The sequence below is a fragment of the Temnothorax curvispinosus genome, unplaced genomic scaffold (assembly GCF_003070985.1).
Source record: "Temnothorax curvispinosus isolate PA1 unplaced genomic scaffold, ASM307098v1 QBEX01006128.1, whole genome shotgun sequence".
NCBI lineage: Eukaryota > Metazoa > Arthropoda > Insecta > Hymenoptera > Formicidae > Temnothorax > Temnothorax curvispinosus.
Genome location: NW_020215908.1, coordinates 5374 through 30904, shown reverse-complemented (window position 1 = coordinate 30904; position 25531 = coordinate 5374). Strand labels below are relative to the sequence as shown.

Sequence of the window (25531 nt, the reverse complement as noted above, 5' to 3'; positions counted from 1 at the left end):
TCTCTCTCTCTCTCTCTCTCTCTCTCTCTCTCTCTCTCTCTCTCTCTTTCTCTCTCTTTTTCTCTTTCTCTCGGCAGCCGCGTAATATAAATAAATGAATAAAATCCTCTCGTAATCCGTATCAGATTGTATCTCGTAACAGGAGAGCGCATCCCGGTTTGAAATATTGATCTGGTCGAATTGCGGTGTTCTATCAAAATACATTAAAAGGACAGGCGGTTTCCCCGTCCCCCTTTTCCTCTTCTCCCATCGTCGAGAGATATATTGAAAGTAATGTCACTGTGACACTTCCGGCCTGCTCGATCGATTCGAAATATCCAATGACAAAAGTAAAATGATCCCGTCCGAAAGAAGGACCCACGTTACGTTGACGTGCAGAATCTTTCCCGCGTGTACGAGTGCTGCACTTTTCGTATTAAAATTGTAATGCCTCGCGAAATTGAAAAGCGTTTATTTTACACAAATTTACTTTTTATTCCTTTCGCGTTCATTACGTCGCGTTTACGATACGTAAATATTTGCCGGTAAAAATCGCTTTATTGCATGTGGCGTTTTAATTGCGCGCCGTTTCATAGAACTTCGTGCAAACTATATACGTAATTTTTTTTAAACGTACGCATGAAGATTAAACAATTGTATGTGAAATAATGACGGGACTGCTCGTGCATTATTGGCAGGCAGAGAAATTTCTCTCTTTAGATACAATTAATTGGAATGTTCATGTATTGTAATTTCCGTGGGATTGTCGATTGCTGATTTTACGCGCGTTAATATGAATAATGACGCGTGTTGTTTATCACACTTAATTATTTATTATATATATTTTAGCAATTTATTACTTTATTATAATCCGGTTATTTGAACAATCCAACATTTATTGTTATAATCGAAAATTTTTACTTTGGAATTAATTTATTTATTTATATTTAAGCGCGATATATTTGATTTAAATTATTAAATGGCCACAAATGCAACAACAAAATTGTGTCCTACAATCCTATGAAAATCGGAATACTTGGCAATTCTGCGTCCGACATTGAATATACCTAACAATTTATATCACGTTATTCACGTAGCACGTACTGTTTCGATATGTTAATTAAACTGTTCTGTAATTTTTTGAAGATACGCATTTTACACGCATCCAAAAGATTTAAAGCATTCAGTTAGAAAAATGAAAAATTTTATTCTAACCAATGGCGCATGCAATCCGCTAGCGGAACCATTCCTTTGCACAAAAATGTTATTGGAAAGCTTTGTTCTCAGTGAAAGCTGCCAGCTTTGCAATTGCATCTAGCTGAAATTGGTAGTCTTTTTTTCGATTTTTGCGAAATTGTTCCAATTTTGTAAAATCCCTTGTGCTCTTATATTCAAATCGCAGTTTCGTTTCAAATTATGTGAATCTAACTTATTGATTCTTGAATATTGTTAGCCAATATCATTTTATTAATTTTACTAATTATATATCATTTTATTAATTTTTATATATGTATATAACGGAAGTTATGAGAGTTTAATATCATCTTGTATAAATCGATAAGCGCAACAACAGATATAATTTCCTTCATGCGTTCGTTTTGTCAAAGTTCTATATCGGCGTCGTCTAATATAACATAGAAGACGTTCGGCGAAGCTTGTGCGAGGAGATAGAACACGTTGGCCGTCTCGTGCGAGTAGCCTTGTATATTGGAGATGAAAAATTCATGGGGCTCGATGCAACGTCGAATCTTGGGTATTTATTTCATGTAAGATACACGAGCCCGTATTTTCCTCTCTCGCGGCACACGTTGTCGCATAGTAACGACGCTTAATTCTTCGGCGAAAACGCGTACAAGACAAATAAATTTTTCACATAAACAGTCTACTTTTTTAAATAAAAATTTCAATTTTTTATTTCAATTAAGTTACACGCAAGTTTTATCTTGTATCTATTCGAAATTAGTATAAAATAATTTTTTTTTAGATATTATTTACACAATCTATTTCTCAATAAAAACTTTCATTTAATTAATTTGCATGCAAGTATTTACATAAATTAATCAAATTAAATTTCTTCATTATACTCTATATGTTTATATCTGTTTGAAATTAATTACGTTTATTTAAGTTTTTTCTTATACTATAAGGTATTTAAACTTTGAAAAAGTTATACGCGGTCCTGAATTTTTTATAAATATTTTCTGAAGATATGAATTTTACATTCATATTTTTCTATTTCTCTGATATAGAATCAGAATTTATAAAAGTTAAAAGCAATAAAAAATAATAGGTTTGATATACGAGTTGCTTGACGAGTTGTTAATTGAAAAAAAGGGAATTTGTTAAACAATATCGTTAAAATTATGGCCCGTTGACGTGAAATTTTATTTTTAGCTGACTGCGCCAATAACTCGATGAGGCGACTGTGTAAAATTAATGGCATACAGTACATACAGATTGGAGGCGATATCTGGAGGAGTATCGATTATCACACCGGTACAAATTGGGAGATAATTGGCTGTGTCAGCTTGCGCGCACCGGTCTGGTTTCCCGACTGGACAATATCGCGCAACGGGAATTTAATAAAGCTCCGACTTGGACACTGCGCGTAGGACGTGGCTGAAAGAAATAGACGTGGAGCGTGTCTAGCATGCACAGGACCTTCTTTCCTTCGTTTTTGTCCTATCACCTAGCCGCCGCATTTCCCAACTCTTCTTCCTCGGCGACTCTCCCTCTCTCTCCCCCCTTCGTTTTCTTTACATTTTTTCCGTGAATGAAGTCCGTTTTTAAACTTTATTTCCGAAGTGAAAGCTATCAAAAAGCGTTATACATATAACGCTTGAGGATTTCTTTCTCATTTTATTCATAAATTATATTTAAGAGAGAGTCAGGTAAAGCTTTTTGTTCTATTTCTTTATTATATTTGACTACTTAGACAAGAAATAAAATTATAGAATCTTCTTATATATTTTATAACTATTGATGTTAGATAAAAAGGTTCCTAAAATTTATACGAAATTTTTTATATCAAATTTGCACATTATTGAGTCCTGCTAGTAAATTTGTCCTTTTCTTATCGTATTTTATTAGAACTTCTTGAAAAATATTTCAGATGCGTAGAAAGAATACTCAGTTACATTTTGCATTGCACATATTAATCTGTTATTAAAATTTTCATTTTGTTTTGCATATGCAATTCCATATTATGTAAATAAAAATGTATTAATTAAAAATAATACTGCAAATTATCTCCCAATTTGTACCGGCATAATAATAATTGGTATTACTGCATGTTTTTCTGCTGAAAATGATATAACTATATTTTGAGAGAATTTATGAAACGCAAAAGACATTAAATATGAGAAAAAAATCACGCAATTATTTTAATTTAAGAATAACTATTGTTTCACGAATATTAACAATTTTCAAAAATATTAACTTTTATCTGCTTGTTGCCAGTTGGTTAATTGAAAAAAAATCATATCTTTACAGGAGATTCAGGGAAAAATTATGATGTTAAAAAGAACTTTAATAGAAATTAAAATGTTATCGCATTATTTATTTGTTTATTGCCTTAACAGGAAGAGACTAAAATATCAGTTCTTGAAATTTGCGCATATTCACGAAATTAATAGATACAACCCGGAATTTCGCAGGCGAAATCTTAGGCGTCAACATATATGTTAAAAGAAAGAATATATTTCATTTAGCGACGGATACTCTGTGTGTGTACGTCATACAAATTCTCGACAATTACTCGACTTACAACGCACACAAAAAAATTAGATCGTACATATATATCTAAACTGTGTATTGATTACAATCTTTAATATATACATTTTATTACATATGTACAGGGATGATTAGAATTATATTTATCGCGTCAAAAAATTGCTTTTACAGGATGTGTCATAAGTAAACTTCACGCTATTAATAATACTTCAGTAGTCAGTACTATTTCCAATTTGATGGAATTAATTCGAAAGTCATTGATTTGATTAGAACTAATCCCACAAGTCTTCTATATATTTTTCCACTTTTTGTTTCACTATTTCCTTATTTAGTGCATTAAATCTAAAATACGTGTATTCATAAAATACGTGCTTTCATTTTCGAGTTCTCTACGGAAATAAATAGCAAAAGATAATTTTCTGCATTACCCTGGATAATTATACGAAATATCATGAAATATCATTTGAGATTTTTATACTATAGCATCAAAGAAAATGTTGTCTTGTGTAGTTTGTCACTTGCGATAATATTATACACTTAAATTCCTTTGCATATCATAGTATCACAGAAAATGTACTATGCAGTATTTTATACATATATACTGCTGAGATTTTTTTCACAAATTAACGTAGAGTAATTTTTCTAATAATTATGGTAACTGCAAATTATACATAAAAACGGTTTTATTGTCTTTAACCAATTATTTATATAACGATTTTAATCATTTACATTAATATAAAGTTCAGACATGCTTGTTTATATACATTGATAGTCCTAGCATTTCTGTAAAAAATAAAATATAATAACTAATTTTTTAATGTTAATAGTGACTGTGTGGACGAGATTGAGCAAGCGTATTGCGATAAATTGTTAATTCATAAATGGAAAAGTTGTCAAATAATCGATACAAAAACGTTTTACAGTTTACGTTTTATGAACTTTGTCTTTGCGAAGTTTTGCTGATTTCATTTAACATGCATATAGATATCTCCATGGTAAAAGAAAGTGATATTCTTCGGTCATATAGTTAATGAGATGAACAATAAAATTACATTTATATATATATAAGTCTTGCGTAATTTAGATATCAATAATATTTTAGATTATTGATAAAAGATCTAGAGTTTGGAAGGCAGGTGGTAATACTAACAGTAATTTTTTAAAAACGTGTGAGGAGAGAGAAGACGAACAATATACTAGTAATACAGTAAGTTATAACTAAAACAAACCTATTACGTGATCATTATAATAAAAAAATGAAAAGTAAATTTTATTGATAAATTATCAATAAAATTATTTCAATAATCTCTGGTATCACGATTACGATTATCTGACGAATCACATGATATTTCATCTGTATGTTTGTTTCTAAACAGTGCAGACTCGATCACATTTCTAGAATTTAAGCGTATTTGCGCGTAGCTCTTTAAGTTTTCTCTTTTTCGGAAGGCAATATGTTATATATTTAATTATTGTTTGGTCTAGAAATAATCGTATATTGCTCGTTTTACACTGACACTTCATTTGTATTTCTATCGTTAGAATTGTCGCATTTGCAAAGTTCTGTTGCCTCGCCTGTACATTTTGACGGACAACCGTCTTTTATCGCCTCTGGTTTTATCTCGATATCGTAAATATTAGTTTTCGGCGGCGGTTGCTCGTATTTGCATATCACAGCATACATATCGCCACCTAAACGAAGCGCCAGCCACTGATTCTTTACGACCGCCAATTTCAGACACTCGCATTTCATTTTAGCATGAAAATTCGTATGCAAAGTTCTACCCATTCCTTCGATGACTATAAGATCCACGTTGTGTTTCACCATTGCAAGGCATAGATCCAAATTCAGACGGCTATTAAATGTTGAAATAATATTAGTGAATTAACATCATTGATATATATATATATATTAAATTATAACACAGCTTTTATATTACAAGTAAAATAATAACTTGTAATTGTAGCTGTGAAATATTCTGTATATATTCGGTATATAACAAATACCTGAGATCCAGACAAGGACCTGCTTGCGCAGTTTCCATAGCAATAAGAGTATTATCTTCTAGAGCCTGTTTGATAACATTACAGATTTTCGCGGCGTCCCGTAACGTGACGACTAATTCAGGATATGTTACGTCATTCAGAGCTGGCATAGAATTAGCGCACAATATTACCTAGAAGCATAAAAAAATAAATAATTTTAATGTTTAATAAATTCGTTTTTTTAAAAGCAATTTGAAAAAGCTTGATGCAAATATGAAAAACGTTAGTAAAACTAACTTTAGTCCCCCGTTGCAATAAATCTCGCGCAAATGGCAGGATTCCAAGAACTACATCTACGCCGCTATTATCAACAAAGATGGCTGCACATTTGTGAGGTGGTCCATTCTGTAATCTGTGTATCCAGTCATCTAAATTATCCTCCAGCCATGGCCTACCTGTGTTTTCGTGATAGAATATTATTCATAAAATTCTTTTAAAATGTACTAAAAGTTAGGAAGAATTTATTGGAAAATAAATCTCACCAATACTGTTACAATACTAATTTTTTATTTAATGACGGTGGTTTACCTGGAATTTTCGCTTGAGCTTCTTCAAAGCCAAAATCATCGGTTTCCAATAGCTTTGCAACATCTTTTGCACCCCAATCAAATATATTACCACTGAGAACGCCAAGAATCAAAGCTTTTATTTTTTCTGCACCTTCTAGCTTGTCTAGAGCAGTTATACGATCATGTAGGTGTGTCAATGCTTCTTCGTTCTCCTTTCTTTTTTGCTGCAAATGAAGTATTACGGTGTGACATATAAATTTCATTTAGATATGTTTATTTCAAAAATTCTAAAGAAACAGACAAAGATACCTACATGTAAATACGGATCTGGAAAATCGAATTCTTTCATGCAATGCTCGATGGTATCCAATAATATTCTAACTGTAAGTGCTCCATATGCACTGCAAGTTTGTATTACAAATTAATAACTCAATAAATAAGTAAATAGGTTTTTTACGCGCGCGGTTAATCTTAGTATTTATCACAGCGACGAAAAACTTACAACGGTTGCGCGTGAAGATAGTGTAATCTATTAATGTATTTCTCCTTTAGTTTTAATCCTCTATCTTTCGCCGTCGGACTGTGCGGTTGACTGTGAATAGCTCTCGACACAAATTTATCCACAGACTCTTCAAAACATTGCAGCCAATAGTCTCTATAAACATAAACGTTATAATTTTTTACGTTTGCATAATCGTAATCTTGGAAATTAAAATCGTAATCTTTGAAAGTCTCACCTTGCCTCTTTATCCTGAGCCAGATCTGTGGTATCAGGATTGTAAGATGCGGGATCTTTCAATAGGGGACAGAATGTAACAGCGTATTCTGCTTGATCAATTTCCAGTTGATCGATTTTAATTCCGAGATCGGTTGACACGGAATCTTTAAAACTCGATGACCCGGCGTAATTTTCCAACCAGCTGTATTTGTCTGTCTGTTCGGTACCGTACAAATATGCCCCAATCGCGCCAAGGTAACCTTCATGGCGAAGAAAGAGAGGCGTTACCTTATCCTAAATAATAGATATGTGACAAAAATATAAATTTTATACAAATGCACAATTTTTTTACGCATAAACATCTTGCGCTTTGACGTTTAGCTAATTGCATAAAATTACTTGATTCGAGGATATAATTGAATCTATCGAGAAAACACACATTGTAAAAGAGTGAGAGAAAGTAAACATAAAGACTAACATGAGACCAATATTTGATAGAATATGAGATGGTGTGCATTGATAGTGGATGGTTACGAAGGAAATAACCACCAAAGTAAACCTTGTCCATATTGTAAACGGTTGCATACAAACTAGCTATATGTCCAATATCATTGCTAATAGTGAACAGTAAGCTCCTTGCAAGATCAGCTTCAGAAAATTTTGGCTGCCCTAGAATGTTATTAATATAATTAATATCTAAAACTGTTAGTACAGATTTTTATAGCTGCTAAATTTTTTCACGCTTTCCAATTGTGCAAAAAAGAATCTTGTTATATAAAGATTGATTCGTAAAATTATATTGAAATCCACTTGTTACTAAAAACTTATTAATAATTTGATAGACAGAATTAAAAAATTATTAAAAATCAATTTTAATTTGATTTTAAACAGATGTTTAAAAAGAATGTACCAGAGAGGTATATATGAGTAATTTTTTCAATTATTTTAATATCAAATCCTCCCTCCGTAATAAATCATGATGTAAATTGTTATGCTTACCACAAGCCACCGCTTTGCCAAAAGATGACGCGATAAGTTCTCCAGATAAACCTTGGGAGGAATAATCGCCTCCATAAATATCTTTCACTAACATATCTACATTACGGTGATCTCCTCGTTCTGCAAGTTGCAGCAATTCGTCAAAGTCCTAGTAGGGTGTTTTTAAAGTCATTGTTTTAATACACATATCTATATATACAATTCACACGACTCAATGGTACTACGATGGAGCAGAATCTTCTCATATAATAATTAATTTTATCATAAATTTATTTCTAGATATTTATAAAGATTAAACATAATCCACATCCAAATAAAGATATCAATTAACGTACAATTGTTTTAACAGTAGTAAAAAGAAATTATGGGTGTAATATAGGAAATTATATAAATTCCATACCTTTCTTTTCGTAAGTAATGATCCCAATCCCCAAAAGGTACCGCCTCCTGTAGCTGTACCTCCGACTCTTTCAAATACCTCATCTGATTCCACCTATAAAATAAAATGTTAAAATAAGTAAATCTAATTAATAGAAAAGTCAATTCTCGTTATAAGCTAAGCTATGTGAGAAGGTCAACGGCCAAAATATGAGCGAAATAAGAAAGTTGGTTTAAAATAACATCTAGTCTTTATTTACAACGGTATATTAAAAACAATTTAAACGTCCTTGTTTTGCTCGTATTTTGGCTGATGATCTAATAAGTAAATCTATCTAGAATAACTTATTACTAACAATAAATAAATTTACTAAATATTTACTGCTTACTTTAAGAATACTGACGCCACTACCAACATTAACCAGCAAATATGGAAATATGTTAGGTCCAGCTTTTTGAAATTTATACTCTGGATTCGCATGTCGGTGGTACTCAAACGCTTCGCACGGTATATTTTTAAGCAAGAAATTACAACCTTTTATCAGACAGTCTATTTCATCTTCCTTGTCGACTCTAGAATGTTATCTTATCATTATCAATCAGTAAACACAATTTCTGAAGAACTCGAAGAGTGTATCAAAAATTGAACAACATGACGATGAGATCTTTCATGTTATACTTGATATTGAAAATTTGAACAAAGGACAAACGAAGTTCAAAATGCAAGAGTATACTTACAATAATCCTAATTTTTCTTGTAGCAATGGGGTATACTTGAACGCTCCACCTCCAGTAACTTTAATACTTTTCCCACGAAATCGTTCAACGTCCACTAAATTCTTCTTGACAAAGTCTAAGCAGTTTTCGATATATCTAGTCTCAAACTTAACAAAATGCAGTCTGTTACCCTCGAATACTTTATATGCTCGTTCTCCACTGTTCCCTAAACCTTCCGCATCCTCATAAAGTGCCTTGCGATAACTTACTGTTGAGTAATAGGCAATTTTGGTTAACGACAATCCTGAAACAATACATAATACACAATATTATAATATATCTAAATTCAGACAAGGTGCAATAAAAATAACCTAAAAACTATAAATAATAATAACTTAATAAACTTGGTGATAAACTTTATTACGTGATGTTACGTAATAGACAAACAGTATCGTAAATATATTTCTCATGAAAATTTATGTCTTATACATTATATATAATATAATATTACTCCAATATGAATATTTTCCGATTTACTCCTTTTTTTCTAATCATGACGAAGTCAGATTAAACTTGTTCAAACAATATAATTGCCTAAAGTAATACGCAAAATAATTCTTTTATAAGCATAAGACGTAAAATACAAGTTAGAGGTGACATAAATTCTAATATAAACTCTTCTATGTCGTTTCATCTTTTACCCTTGACATTCTCACAAGAAAAAAAACTGCGTGACAGAATAACTTTGAAAAATAGGTCTTTGTTAGGAAGACAGTACTAGTAATTTGTTAATTTATACTTTCTTTTATCCAGGCACTGTCAAATGACAATTGTGCAAATTGGAGCACAGCTATATAATTTAACACGCAATAACACGCTGCTCCATATTAACAGGTATCACGTTACAGTGTTGTGATCACGCTCGACTCTATGTGGACGTTAACTAGGTACATTTGAACTCATCATAATGATCGCGTTAATCTCTCGAGGGGTCAGGAACCGCAGAGGGATCCCGGTCCCGATCCCGATCCCGGGCAAGGATTGTAGGGAAAGGGGGATTCCGATCGACGACGTACCGATGTCTATGGCGAAGGTCTGTGCGTTTTTCAAATTGGCGAACACCTCGACGGCGGGCGGCAATTTGATGCATCGCGGATGCGATCGTTCGTCGCCGTCGATCTCCGCCGCCATCCCCACGTCCTGTACGACGATCCGCTCTCGGTTTCTCCCGCGATTGTGCGACACACTGACACCGTGGCACCTCTACAGATATTTAACGCGACTGGCAGGTGGCGAACGCGCCGATCGAGTGCCAGATAAGCCGCCTCCGATCCATCACCTCCGTAAAACGTCCAACTCGAGCAGGAATTGCGGGAAAGGTTTCCTCGAAGGAGGGGGGCTTTGTTTTTCTCTGTTTTCTCTCTCTCTCTCGCTCCCCCAGGTCTCCCCCCTGTGGAGCCTCGAGATCTATTTACTCGCGTTCAGTCGTTCACCCGGACGGCGCAAGCTGCCGATTTAAAAATGGGTGTCGCAGGTCGCGGAGAACATTTGTATGTATATATACAGATGTTTGTGTACGCACGGTATGTGCTCTGTATCAGGCGAAACGGAGTACGGAGTACGGAGTGGCGGGCAGAGAGACAGAGAGGGGTGAAGCGAACGAATTTCTGTTCTTCTTAGCTCAACTTCTTGCACCGATCATCCTTCCTCCTTTTCTCTCCAACGTGGAGAACTGAGAAATTCAGCTAAAACCATAAATCTATTGTTACGAGAGCAGATATTATTAATATCGTTATAGATGGGCATATAATTTATCATAGATGAATCATCAATAGGTCTGCTGCCTGTAGCTAAACTTTCTGTACTTCTCATTTTTCCTCTTTCTCTCTCGCTAAAGAATAGCGCACCTATTTTATTTCAAGCGCAGATAGTAGGAGAACGTAGGCCTGTTCTTTGTAGTTGAACTTTTTGCATTTTCCGTCTTTCCTCTTTGTCTCTCCGATGCTTGATCGCGCGTGTCCCTTACATTCCAAGTGCAGAAAGTGTAAGTGTTGAGGTTAGGGTTTTCACAAAAAGATGCATTTAAATTACTATATTTGAGGAATTTTATTAAATAATAAATAAATGTGTATCATCTGACTATCTTCCGTCCGAATAGTTCGGACACTGAACCATGTTACCGAACGTAATAAACGTAGTTGGATGTTTATTTAGTGGAATGTTTATTTTTGTCCGGGAGGCGCGTCAAGACACGCGCCAATGGCCATACGTGCTGACACTGGCTGACACGTGCACATGGGATATACACGTGCGTATTTTATCACTTGAAAATTAAACCGCAATCTACTTAACGACGATTGATATAACCAGTGGAATAGTTTACGCAAAAGCAAAAATAACCAATATTATATAGACTATAATAGTTTAGCTGTTTTTGCTTTAGTATTAATAAACTATGGTAGCAAAGTGTTTATTATAGCTACGTATAATCCGTTGTCGTTATTTTAGAGAGTCTTCTTCTTTTAATTTAATGTAATCAAATCTTCTACTCGTTGAATAATAAAATATTTGTAATTCAATATTAATATTGACAAAAGAATGCATGCGTCACTTGATAAAAGTTAATAGAAATTTTAAATTCTAATTTAAAGTATTAAAATAAGATGCCATTTTCAATAGAGATGGCTCTTGACAGTCCAATAATAATAGAAATTTCATCGAGAGATTGTCCATAGAGCCCTATAGAGATATTAGGGATCCGTAAATAATAATGATGTAATATTCTCCGTTGAATTTGTATTGGAATTAGAATTAAAATAAAATTGTCTGTTGTAGAAATACGGTTTTCTAGACTTTTCTAAACTATCAGGATGTCAATAGAGGAAGAACGCGTTCATGTAAGCTCAATCTTGGTATATCTTTTCAAAAATCTTCCAACTTGTCTCGAAAGTTTTGATGATAAACTAGAAACGCAATTGAAAGAAAAAGTTACTCAAGAAATAGATGATGCCCTAATGACGTATCGTACTGTGTATTGCCAGAAATATGTACCAAATTTTGATAGACACTTTCGTAGAAAACAAATTGTTCAGGTATATCTATCACTCCTCAGTGAGGGCAATGCCAAGTGCCCTGATGCTTGGCATAAAGCTTTGAAATTGGAGGCAGACAGAGAAGAGAAATTTCTTAAGAGCACAATGACGAATACGACTATAGAGATGATAACAATTCTTATGGAGAAACTTCAAGTGCCATCAGTACAATGGTGTTTATTTTTGGATATGTTATTGATGTTGAGAAAAAGTGTGCTCGATGCAGGTGGAAACTTTGATTGGTTATAAAGTAAAGTAAAGTAAGTAAATTTACACATTACATGGTAATGACAATTACGTTTATGAAATCGTGAACGAATTAAGAAAAAATTGTTTATGTTGTGTCCGAATTTATGTTATGAATTTGGTTCGCGCATATTATGACCTCTCAGGATCGGTTACGGTTGTGGAATGACAACACATTTTCTGCGGAACAATGTATGTTGTGTTATGAATCCAGAATCGATCGTTTTCACACAAAATTGTGCTGTAAAACACAAACGCACGCGCGCACACATAGTAATGAAAGATGGGATATTAAGTTTCTAATGTCATCTAGAAGTTCCTCTGTGAACTCTCGCTAGTTTTCGAGGCTGCATTGCCAACCCTATAGCTTGGTGTTCTGTATGGGGCCTATAAGACCGTTCTTCCTCCTTTCCTCCAAATCTCTATCAGGCTTAAAAAATATAAAGTCGCAGGGTATATTTTTTGCAAGGCATATGTGATGATCGGAAATTTGAACTTGGGATTCACCGAATATCAGTTGGTCACTTTTACGAGTCTCACACACACACACACACGCGTTACTATTTTCAGTGTAATATGTACATTGATTACATATATATTAGTAAACATATGCATTATTAGAAATGCTCTATAAAATAACAGATTTAATTTTTTTTACATTAAATCAACTGCAATATCTTGTTGAGTGCCAAGTTCTGTATTTTGCTTAAGAAAGCTTGGAATTCTTCTGTTTTGATGACAAAAGAATGGATTTGAACTTATTACTTTGTAATAAATTATATGAACCATATGTACAAAACTTATGAGATACAAATGGAATGTAAAAAGCTCTGAAGAATGGATGCGATCTGTAACATAAATGATAATAGGGCACATCAGACATAAAAGTAACTTTTGTTATTTGCAGTCAGCATATTATAAATATGTGAAACAAAAATTTTGGACTTACTTTGATGCATCTAGGAATTTAGAAGATTTTACAATAGTAAAATGATGATTTAAGCGAGAATAATTTGGTTCTAGGGCTGTTTCAGTTTCTATATCCAGATCTAATAGAAAATGGCATTTATCTAGATTAATCTGAAAGCAAAAGACAGAATTAATAATATGTATATCTATAAAATTTAGTTATAGAATTATTAGTTTATAGGATTTTAGTTTAGATTTAGTTACTTAAGCAACGGATAATATTGTTGCCTGTGTATAAGACAGGTACTTACATAGCGCGATGACTCTTCTTTATTCATATCGTTAAAATGTGCTTGGATTATACTTGTAGCGTTTTCATGATCCAAGAAGGGTTGAGGTAATTGTCCTTTAAATTCGGATCTCAAGTATTGTAACTTCCAACTGAAAAAAAATTCAGCTTTGTATAAGAATAGATAATTGAATCAAATTGGAATGTAAGAAATATATTTTTGTATGTTTAAATTAGGGATGTGTTAAAAAATACATTTCCTCCGACAAGGGAATTTTGCGAACCCAGAAATTTTGATTTTAATGAGACTTTGCATATAAATGAGAATTTCTGGATCCGCAAAGTTTTCTTGTAAACTAATTTTTCCACTTACTTGTTGGACGGAAAGAAAAAACTACTAGGGAAACGATGCCATTCTTTTCCAATACAAAAGTTTATATTAACGTCGTTAGGTACCACGCCTTCCGTTCCCAGTTTGTTAACTTCAGTCATAATTTCCATGGGAGCGTAATATCCTATGCATAATAATAATTTTTATTATATTATATTATCTTTATTGTTATGTCCACGCCGAGACCCGCGCAATTTTCGAAGAATGAAGGGGAAGCCCTTAAGTTACAGAGCGATTGAGAGGATCCTTTTTTAATAGCGAAGAAATTTTTTGTTGTTTAATGTTGTTTAATATTATATATCCGGAAATCGTATGTGCACAGGAATAAAGCAATTCATTTCGATAGATCAGCTTTTCATTTTGAGAAGTAATTAGAGGATTTTTACTTTTTACGGTAACTCGGAACGTAAAAAATTGAAAATATATAAATAAAGTTTTTGATGTAGCTGCATTGTTTTTTTTTACTGTGCATGTGAATTTCTGTTTAGATGAAAAGCTAACGGTTCCTAGAAGACGGTCTTCATCTCGAAGGAAGACTTTCCCGTTCGGACGAGTTTTTGAATGGAACTATTGTGGCACTTTCAAACATTTGAAACCTCTTTGAAAACTTTTATTAAAATTCCAAAAAAAGACTGCCTTTTTCACTTTTGATCCATTGTTTTCTCGAAGCGCGTTATTTTAAAGAGGAGGACGACGATTTCGGAAGATAGGTTTCTGTGAGAAAAAAAAAACTCGTAAAAAAGGCGAAGCAAGAAAAAGAAGAATTTATATCAAACGAGCCCGGAGATTTTGAACCGAAACGTCGAGTCGTACAGACGTAGTTTTATTGCGCTGCGTTGTATCCTGTTCTGAATAAACGTGTTAATTTCCGCAAATGTATTTCCATTTCTGTGTGCACGAGAGTTCACGGGCACGGACACGAGTGCGGGGAGCGGGAATTATGCGAACGAGTCTCGGGCTCAACAATATATTGAACTTTATTTAAACGAAGTAGCCTTATGTATAATACCTTTATATATCGCCAACGATCTTGATAATCCCAAGAGGCCACATGTTAGCATCGCTAGAACGGTAATGTGCACTGTATATTGTAGATAATGGCAACTGATGTGCGATGGATTGAATTTCGTTCTAACATAAAAGTATAACTTCTGTACGATATCCACCGCTATAGCGCCTGCCAAACAAATCATAGGGTACACTGGAAACAAGAACCGTTCCTCCTGTTGACACATTCATTTCGTCAATTCCTCCATTTTCGATTTGTAGGTTGATTCATTATATATATACTAGGAGTACATTTGAACAATCAAAATACCGCGAAAAATAGAAAAATTTTTAGCGTTTATTGTGCATGCAGAAATGTAATGTTCAAACGTATTCAATTTTCTCTGAAAAATACTATTACCAGTATTACTTTATACATACTTTATGTGGCTGAAGGAAGAATACCAGAATCCATAGATACAGGGGAGCCAATGAATACCAGTAAGAAAGACATGAACGGTCTCTTGGACGTGCCGGTACGATTAGCCATACTAAAAACTATAATTGTAGTTAAAATACTGCCAAAATATATCGTGCGTTATACAAGATGTTGCAATTGTCGTGTACTTCTAATTACGTTGATTTCATAATTAAATAACTTTGTTGAATAACTTAAAGATGCATACAATATTTTACTACTTTTACTACAAATTTTAAGAAAATTTTGCTTAAGATTCAAAATATCGATAATAAAATTCGTAAAAAAATACCGTATTTAATCCAACTTTCAGATTAAAAGAGAATTATTCAAATTTCACAAATTCGGAAAACCGCTAATTAGCTTATAGAAAGTGCGCGACTTTTGAGGCATCTTGTACATTTCAAGTATAAACTATTAAAAATCTTACTAAGCCCAAGGGTGCGAGCAACGCGCCAATAAAGACGAAATTGAAATTCAAGAACCCATTGATAATGTAATAACTGAATGGCTCAGTGCCATAAAGATTAGGTCCATGGCTGGTGAAAACATTGTAGAATATGATGTTCAATGGCGCGATGACAAGTTTGCCGAAGTACAAGGAATCCACCCATACCATTGGTATCGCAATTACAACGGCGGATATAATGACCCACTTTATGAATTTCACCCAGCCTCGTTTATGTATTAACATCTCAACGGCGATGGGAAGTCTAAAAAGTGAGACAAGGAAAATAAATTTTTCTCTTTATCAGGATGTGTATCGTGCCAAAAGCACTATGTCCGCGTTAGTATAAAAAATTACCCGAGCAGTGCAGCGAATGGCCATCCAAGTAACGAAGAGATAGCGGTAGCAAAAATAGCCAATTCATATTGGCGAGCATACCAAGCTGCTATAGCAACAGTACTCAGATACCTGTGATAAACAATGATATAGATAAAGTATGTATCGAGAGAGATGCGAATATATTTCTTATTTTGTAATTTTACTTACATCGAAAAAGACGATGGTAGAAATGCAGCACTGGAGATATACATTCCCGAGCTGAGAATAAGAAATACTAAAGTAAGCCTCGCCACATGAATCCCGAATTCGCGAGAGACATTCCTAGAAAACATAAAACATGGTATAAAGAGTGATGCGATAGTGATCCTTGCTATATAAATATGTTAGGTTTAAGGGGAAAAAACGTACTTGTAAAAGTATACTTCAGACAATGTACAACCCACAGACAGGAAGCATCGCGTAAAGTAGAAAACTAGCGCGGGATTTGGATCCAATAGGTAATTATAAATTTTTGCTGGTACCATATGAAGTAGTAAGTACATATACGAACGTAAGGCATATTCAGGACTGTACTCCCACGTTTGCTGGCCTGTTCCGTAGAGCAAGTAATGACTCTAAGACAGGACATAATAGTAGATACAGCGAAATGCATCGCATCGAAGTATATATCTATTAAAAACATCAAAGAATAGGAGAAACTTGTCGGGCTCGTATTGATTCAAATAGCAAAATCGCTAGCAGAAATGTAACAGAATATGATGGTAGATTGATTGCAGAAACCGAGCAGAACCTGTCAAACCTTTTGTAACCACTTAAATGATACCATTTGTAACAATTAAATGATTCTATTTAAATAGTTACGAAAAAAATGACAGATTCTTCTCAGTTTCTGCTGATTTATATCGGCATGCCCTGCTGGCAGGATACAATCTTAATGCTCAGCTACAGTTGATGTCAATCTGCTGCAATATAGCTAACATTTTGCTTACTGAGAATATTTTAGGGATAATATGGTTGTCTTTATGAAAGAAAGAATCGTACTTTTAATATTTCTTAAAGAAAAATCAGATGTAACATGCAAAGTATAGTACTTTTAGGTTTACTATGTTGAAAATTGAGAGTTTATTATTATAAACTTACTGGTTCCCAATAATTATACGTTTCATCACAGTCTGTTATGTGACACCATACAGCGGAGCAAAACCTTGCCAATAGCAGCAATTTAAAAGCTGTATCATAGCTAGGATAAACAAGTCCCACGCCGGAAGACTCTTCTGGCCTGAAACATGATTTAATTATTTTCTTTCTTCCTTCGCTAAGTATATTCGTATTCTAAATACATTACACGTTGCCTAGAGTAGGTCAATTTTTAGAACAGGACCTTACTTTATGGCTAAAGCTCGCAAAGTATAATTATTAAAAGAAATAACGGAGTAATGATGCATAGGACTCTTCCTGATAATCGCTATTTGCAATATTTGGTTAAAAATACAGTAATTGAAATACAAAGCAAGACAAATACATAGGATACAGGATCCATGTTATCTTTTCTTTTGAGATTCAGGAATTTTGTGTACTTTGAGTCGTGGAGATTGAATGTTGATATGAATACATGTTGGTATTGATATTGAACTGCAAAATTAATATAAACTATGTAGCTGAAGTATAGCAGAGAGGATGCATTTGTCGCTGTTGCACATTCATTGCTGCTTCAACGATAAACAACTGACAGGTTAGCCACGGTCCCAGTTGACAAAGCATTTCGTATAACGATTTATAAAATTTAAAGAAAGAAGAGAATATTGTATGTACTTCGAGAATCTCCTTCCATTGATCTTTTTCAATTCTTTCTTCGACAAAATGAGCTGTCGTTGACGTTGGTTAGGTGCCATGATCCTCTCCTTATTTCTCATCTATTTAGGTCACATCACTGCCTATATACATTTATCGATGTGCAAAATCAATACAGAGAGATAGAATTGGAGCCGCGATTAAAATCTCACTCGTATGTTTGACATTTCTACGAATGGAACGAATGATGAATGTACGCGCATCACACGCGTCATTTTCGTGACAGGAAACGAACGAGCAGACGATTATCGGGGACCTCTATGTCCGCTATGTCCATTTAAATTCGAATTTTTGCGGCAAACGCAGCACTTTATCTATTATGCATATATATAATTATTTATACAAATAATTATTTTTTATGCGAATTATTTATCAAGCTTTGCATTAACTTTCTTAATTAAATTATTTTTTTTTAATATGTAGATATTATAAATCTACGTGTAAAAGAGTATTATATTTATATTTATTTATTTATTTAATTTTTTTTTTATTTAATGATAATGATTCCCTTCTCGGGATACATGGTTCTGCTTGCTTAACTTTTCCTTATTTCAATACAGTATTTATATTTACAAAAGATATCTCTACGTTTCTTCGTGTTTTCTTCATTCTTCTTTCTACTTATCTTTTTTTCGTCCTCTCTGTAGTTCTCTCTCACTTCTGCTCATTCTGATGATTTTCAGCATCCATTCCACTCCTTCTCCTCCTTCTGACATTATTGCTGCTGAGAGAGACAGAGAGAGACAGAAAGAGAGAGACAGAGAGAGAGAGAGAGAGACAGAGAAATTGAATTTATAGATTTACAAATTTGCGAAATAGGAAAAACGATGCGAGACATTTTATCTTCATGCGTACACGTGAAGGAATGAATATATACGCGAATATTTTTCTTAGCTAGACACTTGTCATGTAATAATCTATAATATATAAGTATAATTTTCTATACGTTATGTCTTTCAGGATATATAAATATAGATATAAATGTATAATGTATAATTGCATGACATGTACAAAACAGTCGTAAAGTTTCATTATAAAGGATCATTCGTTATGCTATTAAATTGTCAATATATAAAATTGCTAATAAATACTTTCTAAAAATCTTCTACTCGGTGAATTTATTTATATAGAAAAGCCACGCTGAAAAAAACTTCATTTTTTGATACTTAAAAAAAATAAAATTTATTGCAAAAATATTAAATAAGAAATTTTATTTTACTATTGATGCTGTCGCCAAAAAGTTACGATAAAGAGGTACATAAGCGATAAATAAGGCTTACAAATAAAATAAATGACTTACAATTACTTAATATACTTGCAATTAGTGATAGTTATATTGTACAATATGTATAATTATGTAAAGAGAAAATTAACAAACAATCTGAAAATATACAAGATTAAATCTCACAATGAGAAATAAATATTTCAACTTTACATAAAAATATATTCTGTGTTATAATGTATCTTGTAAAAACGAAATATACGATTGTCCGAACAATTTTCTAAATGAAAATTATTTATTATTTTTGCACGAAATATTCGACGTTTTACAACAAGAAATAAACAATTTTAATTTTTATTTTCAGTTTTGGAGCCCGTAACGTGGCACGGCACCTCATACTCCTTCAGCATATTCACTAAGAGTGGGTTGCCTCCTTAACATTTAATTTTAATCCTTATCTTCTTGTTCACTCGGTCGAATGCTTTTGATAGGTCGACGAAGCACATGAAGGCTGGCGAATTATACTTTATTGCTTTTTCTACGATCTGTCTAATCACGTATATCGCATCCGTAGTTGATCTATTTTTCTGATATTCCATTTGTTCTTCATTGTTTTCCAGTTCCATATAAAGCTTTGTTAAGTGCAATTGTGTTATTTGCCATGAACCGCTTTGTCTTTGATCGTTGCGTGGTCGATATCCGTTTAGTCCATCTTGATCCGAGGCTGTTTCTAGTACTTTGAACGGTATGTCGTTTTTTACGTTGGGTAGGCTGCTAACCTGGCCCAACAACCCTCCTCCTTTGCCCGGGCTTGGGACCGGCATCATTCCCGGCCGAACTACTCAGTCCGCCCGGCCGAGTCTGATGGCGGAGTTTATCTTAAACATACTGTTTGTTACAGGATACTTATTATTTGCCTGCAACGATCGCATCTAAGTGCATGTATAATTGTGAAGCTGAATTTTCCTTCGGTTAGATCGTCGCAATAATTTTTATCGTTAATGTCCTTACAAACATACAAGTTGCAATAGTCATTGTGTATTTGGTAATAAAATTCCATTAAATTTAACAGCGACGACAAGTCTTTTTCACAAGATGAAAAAAGTTTCATTAATTTCACCATTAGTTTTACGAGCCAGCCAGCCTCTATAAAATTAATTAATAATGTATGTAATTTAATTTTTGAAATGGAGTTTCTGCTTCAGCAGATAATAAAAGTTATCGCAAAATTATAAACATTTACTTCTTATCACATTTTTCTCGTAATCGTCGTCAGTTGGACACATTAAATTATCCTTTCAATACATGTCCATTCCTCTGATAAATTCCAGCCGTTGCTCTTGCAACATTGAGATACAATATAAGCCCGTAGACTGGCATACATTTAGTTATTCAGTTCCTGTCAATCAGAGAAGAGACATCACTGTTTAACGCAACATGACGGACTCAAGGAAAGTCATACCATTCTATTATTCGCCAAGCGGTGACACGTATATCGCATCCGTAGTTGATCTATTTCTCTGATATCTTATCTGTTCTTCATTGTTTTCCAGTTCCATATAAAGCTCTGTTAAGTGCAATTGTGTCATTTGCCATGAATCGCTTTGTCCTTGATCGTGGTCGATATCCGTTTAATCCATCCTGATCCGAGGCTATTCCTAGCACTTTGAGCGGTATGTTGTTTTTTACGTTGGGTAGGCTGCTAACCTGGCCTAACAGCCCTCCTCCTTTGCTCGGGCTAGGGACCGGCATCATTCTCGGCCGAACTACTCAGTCCACCCGGCCGAGTCTGATGGCGGAGTTTATCTGAACATGCCGTTTGTTACAGTATGCTTATTGTTTGCCTGCCGCGGTCGCGTCTGGGTGCATGTGTGGTTGGGGGGCTGAGTTTTCCTTCGGTCGGATCGTTGCAGTGGCTTTTATCGTTGATGTCCTGTAATAATAACAGATTCAGTTAGTTTAAGTTTACTTAATTAACCCTGGGAACGGACACCATAATAGAAAATTAATAATGAAAATTAAACAAATTACTTACCTTGCAAACACAGGTTGCAATGGTTATTGTGTGTTTGGTGATGGAATCCCGTTGAATTTGATAGCGACGACAAGTCTTTTTTACAGGTGGAAAACGGTTTCATTGGTTTTACCATCGGTTTGGCCGGCCGGCCAGCCTCTGTAAAGTTGATTAATATTGGAATTTTATGTGTGGTTTGATTTTTGAAATGGAGTTTCTGCTTCGGCAGATGGTGGAAGTTGTCGCAGGATCATAGACATTTGCTTCTTGTCGCCATCGTCTTGTAGTCGTTGTCGGTTGGACACATTGAGTTGTCCTTCCAATGCGTGTCCATTCCTTGGTCTCTGCTGGATTCCAGTAATTGTTCAATTAAGATTTTAACTGCCTGTTAATTAAGATATAAAAATAGATAACTTAATTTATGTTGTATTTAACAAAATAATATATTGGCTCGATTTTGTTGAGCTTCGAATTAGTACTGATTGTAATCAATACAGCGCTGATCATAAAGAAATATGTATACAGTTTTATAAGTGCTTAATTGCAAACATGTGAGATTTTTCAAGAATGTTATATCTTTTAAATGTAACTATTATATTATCTACATGTATTCAAATTTATAAAATTAACAACACACATGCACACACATAAAAGTCGATGATGCTTGACAATAAAATGTAACTTACAGGATGGACACGTTGTAGACAATGCTTATTATTTCGTCAGTTTGCCGCAGTTTATCGGGTGATATTTTAAGCCAGTAGTTGAAAGCCAGCGTTTTGTACACCTATGTTTTTCCGTGTCACTGCTTGGCGAATAATAGAAAGGTATAACTTTCCTTGGGTCTGTCATGTTGCGTTAAACAGTGATGTCTCTTCTCTGATTGACAGGAACAGAATAACTAAATGTATGCCAGTCTACGGGCTTACATTGTATCTTGATGTTGCAAGAGCAACGGCTGGAATTTATCAGAGGTAAAGGAATGGACATGTATTGGAAGGATAATTTAATGTGTCCAACTGATGACGATTACGAAAAAAATGCGATAAGAAGTAAATGTTTATGATTTTGCGATAACTTTTATTATTTGCTGAAGCAGAAACTCTGTTTTAAAAATTAAATTACATATATAAAATTCGAATATTAATTAATTTTATAGAAGCTGGTTGGCTAGTAAAGCTGATGGTGAAATTGATGAAACTCTTTTCATCTTGCGAAAAAGACTTATCGTCGTTGTTAAATTTAATGGGATTTTATTACCAAATACACAATGACTATTGCAATCTGTGTGTTTGTAAGGACATTAACGATAAAAATTATTGCGATGACCTGACCGAAGGGAAGTTCAGCTTCGCAATTGTACATGCACCTAGACGCGATCGTGGCAGGCAAATAATAAGTATCCTTTAAGAAACATTATGTTTAAGATAACATATGTACTTTTACTTGACGTAGGAAATTATTTATTAAATACGCATTTACGTTCAAAATTTTTATAATTTATAAAATTTAAATATATATCCTTAATAATGCCTAAAGATATTTTAAAACAACGAACTACGGATGCCGACATTAAATGTTACTGTGTCAACTTATTAGAGAGTTTCGGTTCCTTTAAGTACACGAAGGACACACTTCACGAACTGAACAAGAAGATAAGGATTGAAATTGAATGTTTAGGAGGCAACCCACTTTTAGTGAAGATGCTGAAGGATTATGGGGATGAGGTGCCGTGCTACGTTACGGACTCCAAAGCCTGAAAATAAAAATTAAGATTGTTTATTTCTTGTTGTAAAACGTCGAATATTTCGTGCAATAACTAATGAATAATTTTTGTTTAGAAAATTGTTCGGACAATCGTATAGGGTGAACTGACCAGTGAATAAACAAATAAGCGGCGTCTATCCATTAGAGACGTGAAATAAAATTATTATCCGTATCACTTTCAGCATCGATGTAGTTGATACAATATATCATATTGATTATAAAAAAAATATTAAAGGCGCTTTCAGAATAAAACATTTAGAAAATAAATGGAAAAGTGACAAAAGGACCGATATACCAGTGACTGAACAGAATTGTCAGTAAATGAACGGCTGCTTACCAGTGAATGAACATGTATTCCATGTAGATACATACCTACTAATGTATATAGATGTCTTAATAATTAAAATTAAATATTATATTTTAACAATCACAGAATGCTATTTTTGCACTGGAATAATACTATACAGCATATAAATCTATGTATTATAAAGCTAATCTAGCTTTTTAATACATACACGATCGAGCTCGCCAACTGACTCACGTCCACGGATGTAAGACCGTGGTTACGTCACGCCACGCGTCATCCCATATAAATCATGAAAAATTGAAAACTGATCTCAACGCCATTTGTGAATTTTTCTGTTAATTTTTATCGCAAAATTATTTATCTTTGACCCATGATTTTTTTCATATTTAAAATATAAATGATTTTGTTCATTTACTGGACCTTGTTTATATTCACTGGTCAAATTTTATTTTTTTTAAGTATCAAAAAATGGAGTATGGATATGGAGCGCAGATAGTCAGTTATCTTTGTACGAAAGTTGAATTGAACGGAGAATTGAAATATAAAATTGAAAGAAGAAAAGGGAGAATGGTATAGGACTGACCTTATCTTTCTCCGTGTTACCGCTTAGCGAATAATAGAAAGGTATAACTTCGTTTGTGTCCGTCACGTTGCGTTAAACAGTGATGTCTCTTCTCTGATAGACAGGAACAGAATAACTACATTTATGCAAGTCTACGGGCTTATATTGTATCTCGATGTTGCAAGAGCAACGGCTCTGGGAAAAATAAACACGGTAATAACCCACTTTACACGTGGCCTACTAACTAAGCTGTAAAGTGATGCGTGAAAGTTTTATTTTTATTTGCATTTTACAACCTTATCTTCCAACTTTGACTGCGCGCCGACTAAATTTGTCACACTTGAAACACAGTTTCGGTTGGAGTAGTAAAATCTCCCGAAAGTTTTATTTTTATTTCTATTTATGTTTTAATCACTGGCGGATGAAATTATTTTTTTATATTGGAAGATAAGGTTGTAAAATGCAAATAAAAATAAAACTTTCGCGCATTATTTACCGCGCCTGGTTCTTAATTAGCCTGTTTTCTATATTCGTGAATTTTCATTGGAGCCTATACTTCGAATTTTAAATCACGCTGGCTGAAAGTACGCGTAATATTACAACTAATAATAGGTTATTGCGATAAATATCACCACATGTCTCAGTGGTCGAATTGGTACGACACTTTCACGGAATGAAGGAAGTTCCAGGTTCGAACCCTGGCTGAGATAATATTTTTCGCAATAATTTCTTTACAGTTATTTAGATGCATATAGCATCAAAAATTAAATCGAATCGATTTAATTAGGTGTAGAGGGGGATTTTACTACTCTAACCGGAACTGTGTTTCAAGTCTGACAAATCTTGTTATGAACGTTCTCGGTAATATCAGGATCTCGGGGTAGGATACACGACTCGGGTCAGTACAGAGAGAGAATAATCTTTATTATACTTTTGAGGAGACCGATAGCTTTCGTGGTCTCTGCGCCACTGCTCGTCGCCGGGCGAGCGCTCCCCACTCTCTCGCTCGCACCTATCTTTTATGGTGCGTGTCCACTTGCGAGTAAGAACTCTTGAGAGCAAAAAGAGAGAAAAAGAGAGAGACTCGAGAGTATCTCTCTCTCTCTCTTTCTTTTTGCTCTCGAGAGTTCTTACTCGCAGATGGAGACGCACCATTACAAGCGATGCCCCAGGCGCATTCTTTTTATTTTTCCAGGACAAATCTAGTCGGCACGCAGTCAAAGGTTAATAAATATGTAAAATAAAAATCCAGTAAAATAGTATAGGACCCTCGAAATTGAAGTAAGAGAAGTAAAGGCTATAAAGGTCAGACGCAGATCTCCTGGCGTAACATCAAAATTACTGATTTATTGGTCGTTGTGATTTACATCAATCCGTACTAGACGGAGAGCTCGGAGCCAAAAAAGTCTCTGAAATGATAAAAGCTAGTTTTTTGACAGTTGATTACAGTACTGGTGTACATGAATAATATGCTTTGGTCATCAGTCAAGCAATCTTTGGGACAGGTGTCACAGGTGAGCTGTCAAACATGTCGCGATTAACGAGTGCATA

The 25531-nt window shown here is 34.1% G+C and overlaps 2 protein-coding genes across 2 annotated transcripts; both read right to left on the bottom strand.

Annotated features, from left to right (window-relative positions):
• Positions 1-4376: 4376 nt before the first annotated feature.
• LOC112455480 (pantothenate kinase 4) lies at positions 4377-10699 on the bottom strand. Its single transcript, XM_025017419.1, has 13 exons — positions 10155-10699; positions 9100-9382; positions 8751-8934; positions 8384-8476; positions 7984-8131; positions 7463-7653; positions 7004-7278; positions 6769-6921; positions 6580-6667; positions 6286-6490; positions 5995-6152; positions 5719-5888; positions 4377-5567 (listed from the first exon to the last, which is right to left on the bottom strand). The coding sequence occupies exons 1-13, from the start codon at positions 10267-10269 to the stop codon at positions 5219-5221; spliced, it is 2412 nt and encodes an 803-aa protein (XP_024873187.1). The 5' UTR covers positions 10270-10699; the 3' UTR covers positions 4377-5218.
• A 460-nt stretch (positions 10700-11159) lies between these two features.
• LOC112455481 (alpha-1,2-mannosyltransferase ALG9) lies at positions 11160-18359 on the bottom strand. Its single transcript, XM_025017421.1, is given in 13 exon segments — positions 11160-13148; positions 13150-13264; positions 13366-13496; positions 13637-13766; positions 13988-14129; positions 15015-15228; positions 15434-15550; positions 15901-16183; positions 16276-16386; positions 16465-16578; positions 16666-16871; positions 17398-17536; positions 18070-18359. Coding segments are annotated over 13 exon segments (1881 nt in total). The 5' UTR covers positions 18171-18359; the 3' UTR covers positions 11160-13070.
• Between the last annotated feature and the right edge of the window lie 7172 nt (positions 18360-25531).